At 38.9% G+C, this 20522-nt stretch overlaps 1 protein-coding gene across 6 annotated transcripts in view; it reads left to right on the plus strand.

Moving 5' to 3' along the window:
• Positions 1 to 20522, plus strand: part of chd7 (chromodomain helicase DNA binding protein 7) — a 116746-nt gene that overhangs the window by 80549 nt on the left and 15675 nt on the right. For all 6 annotated transcript variants that reach the window (XM_061890611.1, XM_061890610.1, XM_061890609.1 and 3 more), the window contains 5 exons: positions 423 to 512; positions 9005 to 9108; positions 16105 to 16234; positions 16381 to 16917; positions 18383 to 18591. In XM_061890611.1, coding sequence (XP_061746595.1) covers positions 423 to 512; positions 9005 to 9108; positions 16105 to 16234; positions 16381 to 16917; positions 18383 to 18591 — 1070 coding nt within the window. The remainder of the gene's footprint in view (positions 1 to 422; positions 513 to 9004; positions 9109 to 16104; positions 16235 to 16380; positions 16918 to 18382; positions 18592 to 20522) is intronic.

Genomic DNA, 20522 nt, shown 5'->3' on the forward strand with positions numbered 1-20522 from the left:
GCAAACAAACTTGTTTTGTCATTTGCATCCCGATCACAGCAGCACTGCTTATGTCCATCAAATACTTAGCTTAGTGATGCTTGAAGAAGTCCAACTTTGTCTTCCATGAGGAATTGTCCAGATGTCAAGACATGATGTGCCTCCAATCTTTTCTTCTTTGAATCCTTGGGAGAGTCAAATGAAGTGAATGCCTTAAATCTCTTTCCTCGAGTCTATAAATGCTCTCCATTTCCCTGAGAGTCTATAAATGCTCTCCATTCCATTCCCCATGGCTTTTATATTTTGCCTCTAACCCTTTTCAGAAGAAGCCTGAAGCTGCAGTCTAGTGGGAGTCTTCCTGGAAGCAGGAAGTGGCTGCAAGCTAGCAAAGAAGACTTGACCACAGTCCTCTTGCTCATGCCACCTGGAACTTTGTCTTTCAGGGTCCTGCTGAGGGTGAGGATGCTGTATTATCTGAGACAGGAAGTTATCGGGGACCATGCTGAACGCATCCTGGATGGAGCGGACTCAAGGTTGGTATGATTTAGAAGCTGAGGTAACGTTTGCATCACTGCATTTGTTTGGTCTTTTCTCTGGGCTTTGATTGCACTCTGCAGCAAGACTACTTGGACTAATCACATCTAGCAGTGTGGGAATACTTCTTTGTTCTCTTGAATTTGTTGTGATAACTTAAGTGATTTCAAAGCACCTTTTATGGAGTTGAAGTGAGACTTGCCTCCACATTACAAAGGCAGTCAAAGCCAGCAATAGTAGTAGTCAGTCTTGTCCATAGTACAAGTGGCCACTAGACACAGGACAAACTAGACTTGTAGGGACTAGTACCGCTAACAAATTGTATTTCCATACTTTTCAAAATAAAGGGGGCCACAAAAAATGTCATCATTGGCTTTATTTTAACAGAAAAGCCTACAATACATTAAACATGTTTAATATTTCAATGAAAGAATCATTTTGTCATGAAATAAGAGTGAACATTCTACACAACTTATCTTTTTCAATAGTAAGTAAAGAAAGGCTCCTGATTGGCTGCTGACGTATTGTCATTTATCATTCTATTAGTTTGTCAAATTTTAGAGCAGGGGTCCCCAAACTATGGCCCGCCAGTGTCCAAAATCCGGCCCGCAGGTAGTAGCAAGTAAAAAAAAAAATTTTTTTTTTTTTTTTTAAATTATTGTTTTTTTAATCTGTTCTTTTTCACCCATCCATCAATCCATTTTCTACCGCTTATTACTGAGTCCCCTAGGCAGATACAACACGCCAGCGTCCAAAATCTGGCCCGAGAGTTGTCTTGGCTAAAAAGTAATTAAAAATTGTATTTATGTATTTTTTGATTATAATTTTTTTAATCTATCCTTTTTCACCCATCCATCAATCCATTCTCTACCGCTTGTTACTGAGTCTCCTAGGCAGATAAGGCACGCCAGCGTCCAAAATCCACCCCGCGGATAATACCAAGTAAAAAAAAAAAAAAAAATATATATATATATAAATATAATATTCATTTTCTAGTGCTTGTTACTGAGTCTCCTTGGCAGATAAGGCACGCCAGCGTCCAAAATGCAGAGAATAATTTCACCACACCTCGTGTGTGTGACAATCATTGGTGCTTTAACGCTAACTTTTAAAATCTGGCCCGCGGGTAGTCCTGACTATAAAAAATTTTTTAAAAAATGTTGTTTTTGTTTTTTTAAATTATAATTTATTTTTTTAATCTGTCCCTTTTTGCCCATCCATCAATCCATTGTCTACCACTTGTTACTGGGTCTGCTAGGCAGATACGGCACGCCAGCATCCAAAATCTGGCCCGCGAGTAGTACCAAGTAAAAAAATATATATATATTTTTTTATTATTTGTTTTTATTTGTCCTTTTTCGCCCATCCATCAACCCATTTTCTACCACTTGTTACTGGGTCTTTTAGGCAGATACGGCACACCAGCGTCCAAAATCCAGCCCGCGGGTAGTCCCAACAAAAGGGATTAAGCGGTAGAAAATGGGTGGATGGTATTTTATTCATTTTTTTAATCTGTCCTTTTTTACCCATCCTTCAGTCCATTTTCTAGTGCTTGTTATTGGGTCTCCTAGCCACTCAAGCAAATCATATTGTCTAAAAATGCATTTTCCCAGCGGTAACAGGAAGTCATCACGCTTGAGCCATAACGGCGACAAGTGCGCTATCTTTCAGTCAATTAGTGCACGAGGGGAAAAATGGCAAAAATATTGGGAAAACATAAATTAGACTCTGAGTGTAGAGTTTTTAAACATCTGTGGACATATGACTTTTGTTCGGTTTAAGGAAAAGACAGTTTAGACTGTATTTATATATATATATATATATATATATATATATATATATATATATATACATATATATATATATATATATATATATAGCGTGGCCCCTGGTCATATTCTTTGAACCCAATACGGCCCCCGGGTCAAAGTTTGGGGACCCCTAATTTAGAGGGACAAGCGGTCGAAAACAAATTATTAATTCATTTACTGTTAATATGTTTACTTTCTCTTTGAACATGTTCTATCTACACTTGTGTCAAAATGTAATAATCACTTATTCTTCTCTTCTTTAAAACTTCAGAAAGATTTGGAAGTGATACTACACATGTTGGTATCAATCCAATACGAGTAATTACAGGATCATACATTGGTCATAATTAAAGGGGACGTATTTACTGACTTTATTAACAAAATATCGATGTGATCATTGTAGTATCGACTAGATCCGACTCTATTTCATCCTCCTAAGGTGTGTAGTGAAGCATGTTTAGCTACTCCTCGTCCTCCAGTGATAATGTTACTTGTAAGAAACATACTTTATTTGTTGCCATGTAGGCCAGGATTAGTGATTTAGAAGTAGCTAAAACACTGTGGATGGATGTTAGCCGCTAGCTAGCTATGTTTTGAAGCACTTCTTGTCGAGCGGTGCTTCAGTGTTTGTAGCTTCACATTTATTGTTTGTTTGTAAGCCAAAGTGTGTCTACTGTGCTTCTTACATCTCCACATGGTGTCTACTTGCAAGTACGACATATGTTTGTGTTGCCCAACGTGTGCCTCGCGATAACTGTAATGTATCAAATAAGCTACACTTTCATTTTGACAGGATGCTGCAGCATTTTGGCACAGATGTGATGAGGCAGCATAGGAAGAATAAAAAAGTGGTTGATGTCCAGCATGTAATGTGTTAAATAGTTTACTTAGCTATGTTACAAAACCCTCAAATATGGGAGCAAAGTCCAGTTGTTGAAGTTCTCTCACATCCTGTTTTGCTGCATGACCAGGAAGTCTTAGCCTGGATTTCCACTCCCCTCGCCCTTCTAGTCAGCGTGTCACTTTCTAATCTCACACACACACACACACACACACACACACACACTTTCTATTTCTGCAGCAAAGAGGTAGCTTCTATGCAACAGGAAGTCCTGCACAGAGACAAAACATCCCATTGATTTCCAGCATAAAACTCCACCTTCTATCTAGGTGGTGCTGTTGTACACCTCCACATGTCCTGATGGGCGCCGACACACCTGAACTCAACTGGTCAGGTGGTTTTTAAGGAGATGAAGGAATCATGTTACAGATGTTTGGACACTCCCTTGCATTTATTGATTTAGTCCAAAGACAGCAAGGTGACGAGAAGTTGAGGTGTGGATGTTGTTGAGCAGCAGTAAGCATGTTGTGCTAATATGAATAGTAGTTGTCAAAGCTGCATTCTTGTGGTCTCCTCCTGAGTGTTGGAGCCATTGTTTGGATCATCCAGTACTCACACAATCAAAGAAAACAAACACAAAAAAGCATTTTGAGATGTTTACAAATCTGCACACCGAGATTATTGATAAACCCTTGGCAGTTTTATCACTTAACAGACTAGATGTGTAGAATTGATTAAATCTTAAAATGTTGGCTATTTAAATAGATTGTATGTTTATGATACCTCCACATTGGTGCCTGTCTTTGTTTTTTAAAGGGCCTTTTTTTTTTTTACCACATTGCAAATTGATGCAGCTTAAAAACGTGTGTGTGTGTGTGTGTGTGTGTGTGTGTGTGTGTGTGTGTACGCAGACACATTTAGGCTTACAAACAAATGTGAAGCTACAAACACTGAAGCACCGCTGTACAAGAAGTGCTTCAAAACATAGCTAGCTAGCGGCTAACATCCATCTACAGTGTTTTAGCTACTTCTAGATCACTAATCTTGGCCTCCATGGTGACAAATAAGGTGTGTGTGTGTGTGTGTGTGTGTGTGTGTGTGTGTGTGTGTGTGTGTGTGTGTGTGTGTGTGTGTGTGTGTGTGTGTGTGTGTGTGTGTGTGTGTGTGTGTGTGTGTGTGTGTGTGTGTGTGTGTGTGTGTGCGTGCGGACACATTGACAGTGATGCTACTGTAGCTGCTGCTGTTTGCCCACTTGTGGTGTTGGTCTGATACATGTAGACACAAGGTCTACTACGAAATATTGTCCAGACAAGAACCAATTATTCATGTTTACATTGTTTCCTCAGGGGAAATCTCTTTCACTATACCAACCTTGTTCAAGAACCACTTCAGTTTGTTTATCGAGGTTCCACTCTCCTATCATGACCATCTATTTTGCATCCAGGAATTTTTGTTTTTTTACTGAAAATAGCAGCAACTAATATAAACATTTGCTGCAATGATGCCAAGTCTGAGCCATTAATTCCACTGTAATTGTGTAAGAATGTAATTGTGTGCAATGACAAAAGTCTTGTTTAGTTTGGTGCTCCTGCAACTAGGACTGCTACAGCAATACAATTTGTCACATACAATTATATATAAATATATATAATAATTGCAGGAAATGTTTGTAGTGACTATCACAGGTTTGACTGCGCAATTTAAAGTAGTGTTGGTAAATGTAGTTTTCATCTTTGATAATTGTGTTCAAGTAGCAACTAATATAAACATTTGCTGCAATGATGCTAAGTCTGAGCCTCTATATATATATATATATATATATATATATATATATATATATATATATAAATAAGGATATGCGTAGGAAATGTTTGTAGTGACTATCACAGGTTTGACGGCACAATATAAAGTAAAGTTGTGTAGGTAAATGTAGTTTTCATCTTGGATAATTGTGTTCAAGTAGCTGATGAGAAAAATGGATGATTTCCTCCAACACAATAGAAGTAGTTCTCCTGCATGAAAGCAAGTGAGCTGTGATGCCATGAATTATTACTCCAGTGTCCTCTTTGGCAGCCTGCTCTGACATAAACACTGTGGGAAGTGGATATTTATTGCATAGCTGACCCATTTTGACTTGGGACTACTCTGCTCACCTGCATCCTTGTCTTCTTCGTCACGCAGGGGGTCCCAAAACTTTTGCAAGTCTTAGGCCAGGTCTGGCTAACTTTTTCTAGTTAAAAGCCATTCTATATTTGGAAGAAAAGAGATGTCCTAGGTGTGAATAATAGTTATCAAAGTTTGAGGTTCTTCTCATGACTTTAGTTGCTTTTGCTCATTTTTCTTAGATTTTTTACAATTGTATGCAGCGGGCCAACAAAAGTGGAGCTGGGGGCCACACTTTGGACACATTCTTGTCTAAAGCAAACACAATTAAACAGGCTTCATGTTGAAGTATACAAGGCTCACAAAAATAGGTTAAAAAAAGTATTAAGTTGAGCCTTACAAATGTAAATAATGCTCAAAATGTCAAATATTAAACTTTTGCACATCTTTTATTGTTTTTGTTTTTTTAATATTTTCGGATGATATCAGGGAGATTTGGCCGTGAGTGGACTACCACAACATTTCCCGAGTGTAATAATTTGCCAAAGAGTGTGTCGTCCTGTCACCTGCACGTCAGTGTGACATACCCATGTGTGTGCCAACATATGCCAGGGGGATTTAGCACCTCGGTCTTGGCGCTGCCTTGCATGTGCTGCTTGCCAAAAGAGCGGCCATGTTGCTGTTTGCCCAGATAAGGGAGTCTTCCCGTCTCCTGTCACTCATTTCTGGCCGTCCATTGTCTCTCCGGGTATTGTCCTCTCTTGTCACAATGTGGGCAAATTATATTTATTTACTTGCACGTCTTAGTGGCACTTTATTCACCCACAGTGTGTGTGTGTGTGTGTGTGTGTGTGTGTGTGTGTGTGTGTGTGTGTGTGTGTGTGTGGTCATTGCCAAGCCCGCTGATGACTTCCTGTGCATCAACACACCACAACTTACACACTTCTCTGGACCCTCACTATATGAGCCAGACCCGATACATTTTACAAGCAAAAACATAGTTGTTCCATACAGTCTACCAGCCGCACTGGACTATAAGTCGCAGATATTTACGTTGTGAAATGATTTATTTACATACAAATATTTTGTAAATGCTTATTTACATACCTTATTGTTCCCAAATGATGTCTGTAATGTGGCAGTAAAACGGCTGATCAAACAAAACACAAGTCATGGTCATGGACCCACTAGCTGTGCAAGTTAGCTCTCAATCAGCTGTGTGTGTATATGACAACATTAGATACAGTAGTGTAGTAGACCTAAGAATTCATTAAGTACCACCATCATGACAACATTAAATACAGTAGTGTAGTAGACCTAAGTATTCATCAAGTACCACCATCATGACAACATTAGATACAGTAGTGTAGTAGACCTAAGTATTCATCAAGTACCACCATCATGACAACATTAAATACAGTAGTGTAGTAGACCTAAGTATTCATTAAGTACCACCATGATGACAACATTAAATACAGTAGTGTAGTAGACCCAAGTATTCATTAAGTACCACCATCATGACAACATTAAATACAGTAGTGTAGTAAACCTAAGTATTCATTAAGTACCACCATCATGACAACATTAAATACAGTAGTGTAGTAAACCTAAGTATTCATTAAGTACCACCATCATGACAACATTAAATACAGTAGTGTAGTAGACCTAAGTATTCATTAAGTACCACCATCATGACAACATTAAATACAGTAGTGTAGTAAACCTAAGTATTCATTAAGTACCACCATAATGACAACATTAAATACAGAAGCATAGTAGACCTAAGTATTCATTAAGTACCACCATCATGACAACATTAAATACAGTAGTGTAGTAGACCTAAGTATTCATTAAGTACCACCATCATGACAACATTAAGTACAGTAGTGTAGTAAACCTAATTATTCATTAAGTACCACCATAATGACAACATTAAATACAGAAGCGTAGTAGACCTAAGTATTCATTAAGTACCACCATCATGACAACATTAAATACAGTAGTGTAGTAGACCTAAGTATTCATTAAGTACCACCATCATGACAACATTAAGTACAGTAGTGTAGTAAACCTAATTATTCATTAAGTACCACCATAATGACAACATTAAATACAGAAGCGTAGTAGACCTAAGTATTCATTAAGTACCACCATCATGACAACATTAAATACAGTAGTGTAGTAGACCTAAGTATTCATTAAGTACCACCATCATGACAACATTAAATACAGTAGTGTAGTAAACCTAAGTATTCATTAAGTACCACCATCATGACAACATTAATTACAGAAAGGTAGTAGACCTAAGTATTCATTAAGTACCCCCATCATGACAACATTACATATTACATACAGTAGTGGAGTAGACCCAAGTATATTATGGTGGTACTTAATGAATACTTAGGTCTACTACACTACTGTGTGTAATGTTGTCATGGTGGTGGTACTTAATGAATACTTAGGTCTACTACACTACTGTATTTAATGTTGTCATGATGGTGGTACTTAATGAATACTTAGGTCTACTACACTATTTAATGTTGTCATGATGGTGGTACTTAATGAATACTTAGGTCTACTACACTATTTAATGTTAATGAATACTTAGGTCTACTACAGTATTTAATGTTGTCATGATGGTGGTACTTAATGAATACTTAGGTCTACTACACTATTTAATGTTGTCATGGTGGTGGTACTTAATGAATACTTAGGTCTACTACACTATTTAATGTTGTCATGAAGGTGGTACTTAATGAATACTTAGGTCTACTACACTATTTAATGTTGTCATGATGGTGGTACTTAATGAATACTTGGGTCTACTACACTACTGTATTTAATGTTGTCATGATGGTGGTACTTAATGAATACTTAGGTCTACTACACTATTTAATGTTGTCATGGTGGTGGTACTTAATGAATACTTAGGTCTACAACACTATTTAATGTTGTCATGATGTTGGTACTTAATGAATACTTAGGTCTACTACACTACTGTATTTAATGTTGTCATGGTGGTGGTACTTAATGAATACTTAGGTCTACTACACTATTTAATGTTGTCATGGTGGTGGTACTTAATGAATACTTAGGTCTACTACACTATTTAATGTTGTCATGGTGGTGGTACTTAATGAATACTTAGGTCTACTACACTATTTAATGTTGTCATGATGGTGGTACTTAATGAATACTTAGGTCTACTACACTATTTAATGTTGTCATGATGGTGGTACTTAATGAATACTTAGGTCTGCTACACTATTTAATGTTGTCATGATGGTGGTACTTAATGAATACTTAGGTCTACTACACTATTTAATGTTGTCATGGTGGTGGTACTTAATGAATACTTAGGTCTACTACACTACTGTATTTAATGTTGTCATGGTGGTGGTACTTAATGAATACTTAGGTCTACTACACTACTGTATTTAATGTTGTCATGGTGGTGGTACTTAATGAATACTTAGGTCTACTACACTATTTACTGTTGTCATGATGGTGGTACTTGATGAATACTTAGGTCTACTACACTATTTACTGTTGTCATGGTAGCGGTAGAGACAAGAGTATTTAAAGAGGTACTTGGTGGCAAACAAACAGTGTCTCAGGTGGTTAAAGTAAAGTTGACAACTATCCATCATTAAAAGCTGAGGATGGTGTGCTGGCTACAAAGCAGTATAATACATGTGGTGAAGGTGAATGATTGATGTGCTGTCTTTGTCTGCAGTGACTTGGACATCTGGATCCCTCAACCTTTCCATGCAGATGTGCCCACAGAGTGGTGGGACAGTGAGGCAGACAAATCCCTTCTTCTGGGCGTCTTCAAACACGGTAAGCAACCTCACACATGCTGTCTTCACACCAGGACCTTGTTGCTACGGTGACGCAGCTGTCTGTGTGATTGACGGCCGCCGTCACTCAGGTGTGTCTGCTAATGCTGCAACCAATGTGAACATTTGTGACAAGTCTTTACTGGAACACACCACTGATGTCATTTGTTGTGGACGCAGACCCTCATTCATATGGAATTGTCACCGCCCTTAAGCAGCCAATTAGGTCTGGAGGAGTACAGAAGGCCTCACTCTTAAATCATCATCATCCCAGTCACTTGAAGGGGGTCCACATACTGTATCACACATCCACCCATAAGCACTCGTATCGGTAGAAGACTCTTTCCAAAATCTGTATGGCCTTTTTTTAGTACACAGAAGTGTGATATATATATACCCATACATGATACCAGTATTGCAATAAAATAATACTGAAGTAGATAGTAACAACCACTACTTCAGCAACAGCCAAAGGAAAATGTCTCTTTTTACTATAATTTATTTAAGAATAAAATATATTGTTATCGTCAATAATTCCCCCCGCAGATGTTTGGAAATCTAACGAGGCGTTTATTTGACTTCCTGTGAGAATTATTTTGCGTTCTGCTGGGATGCTAAACATGCTTCACTACACAGCCTAGGAGGATACTAGGGATGCACCGAAATGTAAATTTGTGGCCGAAGCTGAATAAAATTTAAATGCTTGGCCGAAGGCCGAATAATGAATGCAGTTTTTCACAATTTTTTAATATTGCATAAATAGCCTAAAAATATATTTTGACATGTTTTTCAAATAAAGTATTTTTTTATTGAATATTGACTTTTTAAATATTCCAGTAGTCTTTGCTTTTCAAAAAAAGCACAAAGTTTTTCATTCCTATTAGGCCTTCAAACAAAACATGCATTCCAAAAAAAATAAAGTGCATTAAAGTGGATAAACCCACAACAAATGAATTATTGTCCTTTTGGCAAAAGTCTGCTTAGCCACAGTAGATATGCTAATAATGTAAACAGAAGGCTCAAGTAAATCTCAATAAGTGTGTGCTTGTAACCTCATACACTTATACAGGTAGCCTACATACATACATACATACATACATACATACATACACTTATACAGGTAGCCTACACAACAGGCTAATAATGTAAACAGAGGCCCCACTAAATCTCAATAAGTGTGTGCTTGTAACCTCATACACTTATACAGGTAGCCTACATACACTTATACAGGTACACAACATATCCCAATGTAACCTCATACACTTATACAGGTACACAACATATCCCAATGTAACCTCATACACTTATACAGGTACACAACATATCCCAATGTAACCTCATACACTTATACAGGTACACAACATATCCCAATGTAACCTCATACACTTATACAGGTACACAACATTGTAACCTCATACACTTATACAGGTACACAACATTGTAACCTCATACACTTATACAGGTACACAACATTGTAACCTCATACACTTATACAGGTACACAACATTGTAACCTCATACACTTATACAGGTACACAACATATCCCAATGTAACCTCATACACTTATACAGGTACACAACATATCCCAATGTAACCTCATACACTTATACAGGTACACAACATTGTAACCTCATACACTTATACAGGTACACAACATTGTAACCTCATACACTTATACAGGTACACAACATTGTAACCTCATACACTTATACAGGTACACAACATATCCCAATGTAACCTCATACACTTATACAGGTACACAACATTGTAACCTCATACACTTATACAGGTACACAACATATCCCAATGTAACCTCATACACTTATACAGGTACACAACATTGTAACCTCATACACTTATACAGGTACACAACATATCCCAATGTAACCTCATACACTTATACAGGTACACAACATTGTAACCTCATACACTTATACAGGTACACAACATTGTAACCTCATACACTTATACAGGTACACAACATTGTAACCTCATACACTTATACAGGTAGCCTACATACACTTATACAGGTACACAACATATCCCAATGTAACCTCATACACTTATACAGGTACACAACATATCCCAATGTAACCTCATACACTTATACAGGTACACAACATATCCCAATGTAACCTCATACACTTATACAGGTACACAACATATCCCAATGTAACCTCATACACTTATACAGGTACACAACATTGTAACCTCATACACTTATACAGGTACACAACATTGTAACCTCATACACTTATACAGGTACACAACATTGTAACCTCATACACTTATACAGGTACACAACATTGTAACCTCATACACTTATACAGGTACACAACATATCCCAATGTAACCTCATACACTTATACAGGTACACAACATATCCCAATGTAACCTCATACACTTATACAGGTACACAACATTGTAACCTCATACACTTATACAGGTACACAACATTGTAACCTCATACACTTATACAGGTACACAACATTGTAACCTCATACACTTATACAGGTACACAACATATCCCAATGTAACCTCATACACTTATACAGGTACACAACATTGTAACCTCATACACTTATACAGGTACACAACATATCCCAATGTAACCTCATACACTTATACAGGTACACAACATTGTAACCTCATACACTTATACAGGTACACAACATATCCCAATGTAACCTCATACACTTATACAGGTACACAACATTGTAACCTCATACACTTATACAGGTACACAACATTGTAACCTCATACACTTATACAGGTACACAACATTGTAACCTCATACACTTATACAGGTACACAACATATCCCAATGTAACCTCATACACTTATACAGGTACACAACATTGTAACCTCATACACTTATACAGGTACACAACATATCCCAATGTAACCTCATACACTTATACAGGTACACAACATTGTAACCTCATACACTTATACAGGTACACAACATTGTAACCTCATACACTTATACAGGTACACAACATTGTAACCTCATACACTTATACAGGTACACAACATATCCCAATGTAACCTCATACACTTATACAGGTACACAACATTGTAACCTCATACACTTATACAGGTACACAACATATCCCAATGTAACCTCATACACTTATACAGGTACACAACATTGTAACCTCATACACTTATACAGGTACACAACATATCCCAATGTAACCTCATACACTTATACAGGTACACAACATTGTAACCTCATACACTTATACAGGTACACAACATTGTAACCTCATACACTTATACAGGTACACAACATTGTAACCTCATACACTTATACAGGTACACAACATATCCCAATGTAACCTCATACACTTATACAGGTACACAACATTGTAACCTCATACACTTATACAGGTACACAACATATCCCAATGTAACCTCATACACTTATACAGGTACACAACATATCCCAATGTAACCTCATACACTTATACAGGTACACAACATTGTAACCTCATACACTTATACAGGTACACAACATTGTAACCTCATACACTTATACAGGTACACAACATTGTAACCTCATACACTTATACAGGTACACAACATATCCCAATGTAACCTCATACACTTATACAGGTACACAACATTGTAACCTCATACACTTATACAGGTACACAACATTGTAACCTCATACACTTATACAGGTACACAACATTGTAACCTCATACACTTATACAGGTACACAACATATCCCAATGTAACCTCATACACTTATACAGGTACACAACATTGTAACCTCATACACTTATACAGGTACACAACATATCCCAATGTAACCTCATACACTTATACAGGTACACAACATTGTAACCTCATACACTTATACAGGTACACAACATATCCCAATGTAACCTCATACACTTATACAGGTACACAACATTGTAACCTCATACACTTATACAGGTACACAACATATCCCAATGTAACCTCATACACTTATACAGGTACACAACATATCCCAATGTAACCTCATACACTTATACAGGTACACAACATTGTAACCTCATACACTTATACAGGTACACAACATTGTAACCTCATACACTTATACAGGTACACAACATTGTAACCTCATACACTTATACAGGTACACAACATATCCCAATGTAACCTCATACACTTATACAGGTACACAACATTGTAACCTCATACACTTATACAGGTACACAACATTGTAACCTCATACACTTATACAGGTACACAACAATGTAACCTCATACACTTATACAGGTACACAACATTGTAACCTCATACACTTATACAGGTACACAACATATCCCAATGTAACCTCATACACTTATACAGGTACACAACATTGTAACCTCATACACTTATACAGGTACACAACATATCCCAATGTAACCTCATACACTTATACAGGTACACAACATTGTAACCTCATACACTTATACAGGTACACAACATATCCCAATGTAACCTCATACACTTATACAGGTACACAACATTGTAACCTCATACACTTATACAGGTACACAACATATCCCAATGTAACCTCATACACTTATACAGGTACACAACATTGTAACCTCATACACTTATACAGGTACACAACATATCCCAATGTAACCTCATACACTTATACAGGTACACAACATATCCCAACGTCACTGCACGTTGGTTGATTGCGTCCAAAAATTGCGTCACACGCCACTATTTGGCCTTGTTTTTAACTCATTCCACTGAAGGCCGAATGTGGCTTTTTTTGCCATATTCGGCCGAATATATTTGGTTACCAATTAATCGGTGCATCCCTAGAGGATACAGTAGCTAACCGCTAACTAGCACTCCTCAATGTAAACAAACTGCATGGCTGGATCTGCATACAGCCAACGATACCAACGATACCAAGTACAAGAGCCTTATCTAGTCCATACTACAATGTTTACATCCATATTTTATTATCCTCTCAAAATCTTTTGTAATGTTTTGTTAATAAAGTCAGTAAATATGTCCCTGGACACATGAGGACTTTGAATATGATCCTGTAACTACTTGCTATCACATCCATACCTAAATGTGGAGTTTTGATTGATTGATTGATACTTTTATTAGTAGTATCATCCAAAACTAATGTCAAGTATCAAAGAAGAGAAGAATAAGTGATTATTACATTTGAACAGAAGTTTAGATAAAACATGTTAAAACAGACAATAACCAGATAGTAGATGAATAATAGATTTGTATTTACCTTTTACCCCACCTGACAACTTCACTGCTGGCATGTTTGTGTGTAAATAAATACAATTGTTTAAAATAGATTTAGATTTTTTTTCAAAATGCTTAAATCTGTAGATCAACTCCAGATCTATCTGTCAATTTAAAGGGATTTTTATGTTTTATATCTTTTGTTAAGAACTCAAACCCCCCCCCCCCCCAAAATGTAAGTGTAACATTTGATGTGACGTAATTGAAGCCTCGATTATGTCCATAGTTAATAACATTGATTTTCATTCATTATTACTCACAAAACAAAATTCCGCTTAAATTCTCAGAGATCCAAAAGTATGTAATATAAGTCGTACATGATGTTGAATTTTTTTAACTTCCTGCTTTAATGTGTGGACCAGAGCTTGTCAAACAGTGGTAGTCCAGCTAATTGTACGCCAAAGGATCACTTAAAGTACCGTCTTTTATTTTCCCAAATTGTTGCTGTTCAGACTGTGTCATGTTACAGTGGCTGAAATATACTAGATCAGGGGTCGGGAACCTTTTTGGCTGACCGAGCCATCAAAGCCAAATATTTTCAAATGTATTTCCGTAAGAGCCATATCATTTTTTTTTTCAACACTGAACACAACCAAGTAAGACCAACATTACTAGAGTATAATAGGTCTCGTATTCTTTGTAATAACGTTGATATTATGAAGCTAACTGTGGAGGGGCGTGGCCTGCGGGCCTTCAGCGAAGCGGGTCGTGCCAGGACCGGCCTCGAAATCAGTGACAGGTGCATAGATGGCCCACCTGGGCGTTGTTATCTAATCACCTGTCACTTTGTTATAAGCAGCAGCCGGGAGGGTTGGAGCTGGAGCCAGAGCGCGAGCGAGAACGAAACAGAAAAAGACAATTGCTGGAAAGCAACTGAGAGACTTATTGAAAAATAAAAAAATACCGTAACCCTGAAACAGGCTCTCATTTTGGTGCTTGGTGGTCTGAAGAACCCCCAGGAGGGCAAGCCCTAAAAAAATAATAATAAATAAATCATGCAATTTCTTGAACAAGTGCGGTAGAAAAAGGATGGATGGATTCAAATGCATGAGCATGTTTAATATTTTGAAGTTTATTTCTAACACTTTGATCACAAGTGGAATTATTCATTACTTATCATGTTAAGCAACGTCAGCTCAGATTTATCTGAGAGCCAGATGCAGTCATCAAAAGAGCCACATCTGGCTCTAGAGCCATAGGTTCCCTACCCCTGTACTAGATGAATAAAATCTGCCTCTTGTTTTCAATGAATACCTAGGGTTACTACGCTGCTGCATTGTTTTCTGAGGTGCTACTTGGTGAAAACGGTTGAGGACCACTGTTTTGGATCACATAACAATTGTATATTTTTATTTATGTTTTTTATTTGCTTTATGCCTTTTTCATGGTAGAAAAAGTTTATGGCAGGCACACCAAATATGCAGTATTTTCCTCAATTGGAATATTTGATGTGAAGTAATTGTAGCTTTCAATGTGTCAATTATTCAAATGTGACTTTTTGAGCAATGGCAGTTTTAATGAAAAAATGGTTCTGCATAGCAGCAAAAGTGCAACTTTTTCTCCTAACATGTCAACAGTATGTTCTTTATTGTACTATTTTTTGTTTTTTTAATAACAGCATTTTTACAATGTGCCACAAATGTCCCCCAGACCACACTTTGACACACCTGAAGCCCAAACTACATCACTTTGAGCTTTTCAAGACGTCTGACTGTGATTTCCTCCTCAGGCTACGAGAAGTACAACTCCATGCGAGCAGACCCCTCCCTGTGTTTCTTGGAGCGGGTGGGCATGCCCGACGCCAAGGCCATCGCCGCCGAGCAGAGGGGCAACGATATGATGACAGATGGCGTGGAAGGGTAAGAAAGCGCCCATTGAAGATTATAAAGCATGTTTTTCTCTCCCTCCATATTTTGTCCCTTTTTATGTTCTGAGGCAAATACATTCTTCAGTCAAGACTTACATGTTTTGTATGACAATGTTTTGTAAAACTCCTGTCCAACAGTGAGGACGAGGACCCCGAATACAAGCCCCTGCGCATGCATTTCAAGGATGAACTGGACGACTTCACCAACTCTCCCCTGGACGACAAGGACGAGAGCGGGGAAGGGGAAGCAGAGGGTAAATCTGCTGAAAACGGCCAAGGTGTGCCTTCCACGGCTGGTGCGGCCGGGTCCAACGAGCGCCTCTATTGGCCCGCCGCCTCAGCTCTGACCGCCCGTCTGCGCCGCCTCATCACTGCCTACCAGCGCTCCAATCGCAGGGAGCAGCTGCGCCAGGAGGCCCTCAGCAGACCCGATGGTCGCCGACGACGACGCCGGGACTTCCTGCCTACCATCGCCATGGTGACGGAGGCAGGAGCAGCAGCAGCCTACCTCCAGGATCCCGCCACCGTCTTCATAGCAGAAGGAAGCCCCTACCTGGCTAAAGGAAGTGCCTACTTTACCAAAGCTGGCCAGTTCTTACAAGAAGAGTCGGCCATGATGACAGCAAACACTTTGATGAACGAGGGCGCCGTCTACTACAAGGAAAGAAGACAAAGGTAGTACTCACTTGTCATACTCATTCTACATCTGCGTTTCTACCCTAGAGTGACACACCTAAATATTTATTTACATACCTTAATTGTTTCCAAATGCTGGCTCTAACACGGCAGTAAAACGGCTGATCAAAAAAAACAAAAGTCATGGTCATGGACTCATTAGCCGCGCAAGCTAGCTCTCCAATCAGCTCAACAGACTCAATAATTCCACGCTGACGTTTTGCTGAGTCTACTGAGGAATTTGTGAAAGTGAAACAATACAAAAAGAATGCCATTGTAAGTTAATACTAACACACATGCTCATAAACGTGTTAGCATATTAGCTAATGCTATCAACACGCATTTGATAGCAGGTACAATTATGCATGAAAACACTCCTACAGACATCACACATGGGACGCTTTACTAAGAATTGTTTTAGTTATATTGTAAAACTTTCAAACGTTGCTTGGAGTGATGAATGACGAATCCATACGAGTAGTAACGCTATGGATGGCTAGAAGACGGAACAGCATTTCTATTTCCAGTTAAAAGCACTAAATGGGATGGCACAGCAGCACCTGCAGTGAGTTAAATCCTTCAGAAGATCAATCATCAATCAATGTTTATTTATATAGCCCTAAATCACAAATGTCTCAAATCATTACGACTACGACATCCTCGGAAGAACCCACAAAAGGGCAAGGAAAACTCACACCCAGTGGGCAGGGAGAATTCACATCCAGTGGGACGCCAGTGACGATGCTGACTATGAGAAACCTTGGAGAGGACCTCAGAAGTGGGCAACCCACCCCCCCCCCCCCCCCCCCCCCCCCCCCCCCCCCCCCCCCCTCCTAGGGGACCGAAAGTAATGGATGTGGAGCGGGTCTAACATGATACTGTGAAAGTTCAATCCATAGTGGCTCCAACACAGCCGCGAGAGTTCAGTTCAAAGCGGATCCAAGACAGCAGCGAGAGTCCCGTCCACAGGAAACCATCTCAAGTGGAGGCGGATCAGCAGCGTAGAGATGTCCCCAACCGATACACAGACGAGCGGTCCATCCTGGGTCTCGACTCTGGACAGCCATATCCATCCATCAATTTTCTACCGCTTCTCCCTTCCAGGGTCACGGGGGTAGTTAGGGTCATCGCAGGGCTGGCGCCATATCACAAATAAAACACCATTTTAAGTGAATTTGCTTATTTTTTTAACTATTACACCCATCAGAAGAAAAATCATTTACTTAGCTGCACCCTTTTTTAAGAGGCAGGGTTCAAAGTGTAGGAAAAAAAGTAGAACTTAATTCCATCTCATTATTTTGCTACTTATTATTGTATCCAATTGTTAGTTTGTGAGGAACATCCCTGAGAACGGCAATAAACATAAATCATGTTGAGGCACGTATAATACTGAAGGCATCTTGCCATCATTCTGTTCTTCATCCGTATTTGAAATGTTCTCTCAATCTTTTGGTCTTTCCGCCAGGTGGACTCGTCGTGAGGAGGCCGACTTCTACCGCGTGGTGTCAACCTTCGGAGTCATCTTTGACACCCAGCAGCAGAAGTTTGACTGGACGCAGTTCAGAGCCTTTGCCCGCCTGGACAAGAAGACGGACGAGAGCCTGGAGAAATATTACTACTCCTTCCTGGCCATGTGCAAACGTGTCTGCCGCATGCAGCTGAAAAGTGACACAGGTGAGAGACAGCAGACTGCAAGGTGTGCTGCTACATGGGAGGAGCCTAGTCTGAGGTTAGCCAGGTCTCCTCCAACTAGATGTTTGAATCATCAAACTCCATTCAGATCCAGAATCCTATTCCTCTTTTTTTAATTGCTGTTGTCAACAAGCTAAATGCATAGAAGTATAACCCAGGTTCAAGATGTAAATATTAGAAATGGTCATGTACAGATGCTACCAGGTAATACATGACAATGAGCAGATGAACACACCGCTTGTACTTACTGTCTTCATCTCAGCAAGTAGAACAGGGACACTCCAATAAATAGTTCCGGGAGCAACATTTCCACAAATCTAAGGACCGAAGGACCAGACTTCTTCCTCTGCAGGACATTAGTTTTTAGCCATACTTCCCAATAGGGCTGGGCTGTAAACTGTAGTGGTTTGTATCAGTTGGTACTGATAACTATTGGTTTTTCTTATGACCTCTTGAAAATAAGGACTAGGAGAACAATATATTAAACTTAAAACTTTTATAGTTGAAATGTAACTTCTACTGATTATAATCCCTCAGCCATCAAGGCAGAAAGGAAATGTCAACAAAATAGTCAAATCACATTAACACTTAATTAGATCTTCAATATGTAAGAAATGCTTGATAAAGTGTAATAAAATAGTGTAAAGTGTGAAAATGTAAACAGAAACCTGAGACAAAGTCTTTTCTGCAAGTTTAGTGGCAGGCAGGAAGTTCCAGCTGTGCTCTAAAGTAGTGGTCCCCAACCACCGGGCCGTGGCCCGATTGGTACCGGGCCGCAGAATAAATTTTTATTAATTTTTATTAAAAAAAATATATATATATATATATTTTTGTTTTATTATATCAACATAAAAAACACAATATACACTTACAATTATTACAATTAGTGCACCAACCACAAAAAACTCCCTTTTTCATGACAGAGGAAAAAAAAAAAAAAAAAAGGATCCCTCCCCCTCCCGGGCCGCGGGACTAATTATTAAGCGTTGACCGGGCCATGGATACAAAAAGGTTGGGGACCACTGCACTAAAGGGTGAGCGCGACTAAGGTGGTGAGGTGTTTGTGGTCTTGGCGGGGAGGAACGGCATTTACACACCACGTTGGTCTGACTTCGGCCCCTTTGAAGAAAATCGTGTCCAGGGGACTTTTCATCTTTTATTCACAATTTCTTCATGTTGACTTTCTCTTCTCCCTCCATGCAAAGAATCAAGCAGACATGATAGTTGATACTGTCACCTGATTGGCTGTTAGTGCCTGCGTTCATGCAACCAATCTTGATTCAGAACTTCTATCTTCCAACACAAAAGAAAATTTTTTTTAATACATTTAATGTTAAAATCCAGTTCTTGTCTACAGTGGTGTACAGTACATCAAAATTGGCCTGACATGAGGTGTCCACTGCAGAGGACTCTGGCCTAAATGTCACTGCAAGGGTCAGTTCCACTTCTCAATGGCTGCTCACTAGTAGTTTGTTGAGCCTAGTCCAAGTTCTGATGTACACCAGCAGCACTCTTTTAAGTACTTAGTGCAAAAAACCCAGTCAAAGATCATCCCTCCCAAGTTTTGGACTAAACTGGTGCTGGTCTGGTGCCAGATGTGGCCTGTGGACATCACAGCAGTGTTTCTTCAGCTTGCAATACGCTTGTCCACCACTTGTGGCAGTAATGACAACATCTAACAAACAGAAGTCTAGAGCTAAAGCAAAAGTGAAGGTTTTTTTAAGCGCCAAAATGATGACTAAAGTGGTGAGGCTGTATTTTCATTTGCACTTTAATTTTGCTGACAGTTTTCTTTTTTTGAAGAACATTTTCATTCTGAATTGTATTTGTTTGTCCATCCCTTCTTATGCGGTATTTTTGATTAGTAATTAGTTTGACCTAAGTTTTAAGTGCAAAATAGATCATCTTCGTGA

This window comes from Nerophis ophidion, linkage group LG28 (genome assembly GCF_033978795.1).
Source record: "Nerophis ophidion isolate RoL-2023_Sa linkage group LG28, RoL_Noph_v1.0, whole genome shotgun sequence".
NCBI lineage: Eukaryota > Metazoa > Chordata > Actinopteri > Syngnathiformes > Syngnathidae > Nerophis > Nerophis ophidion.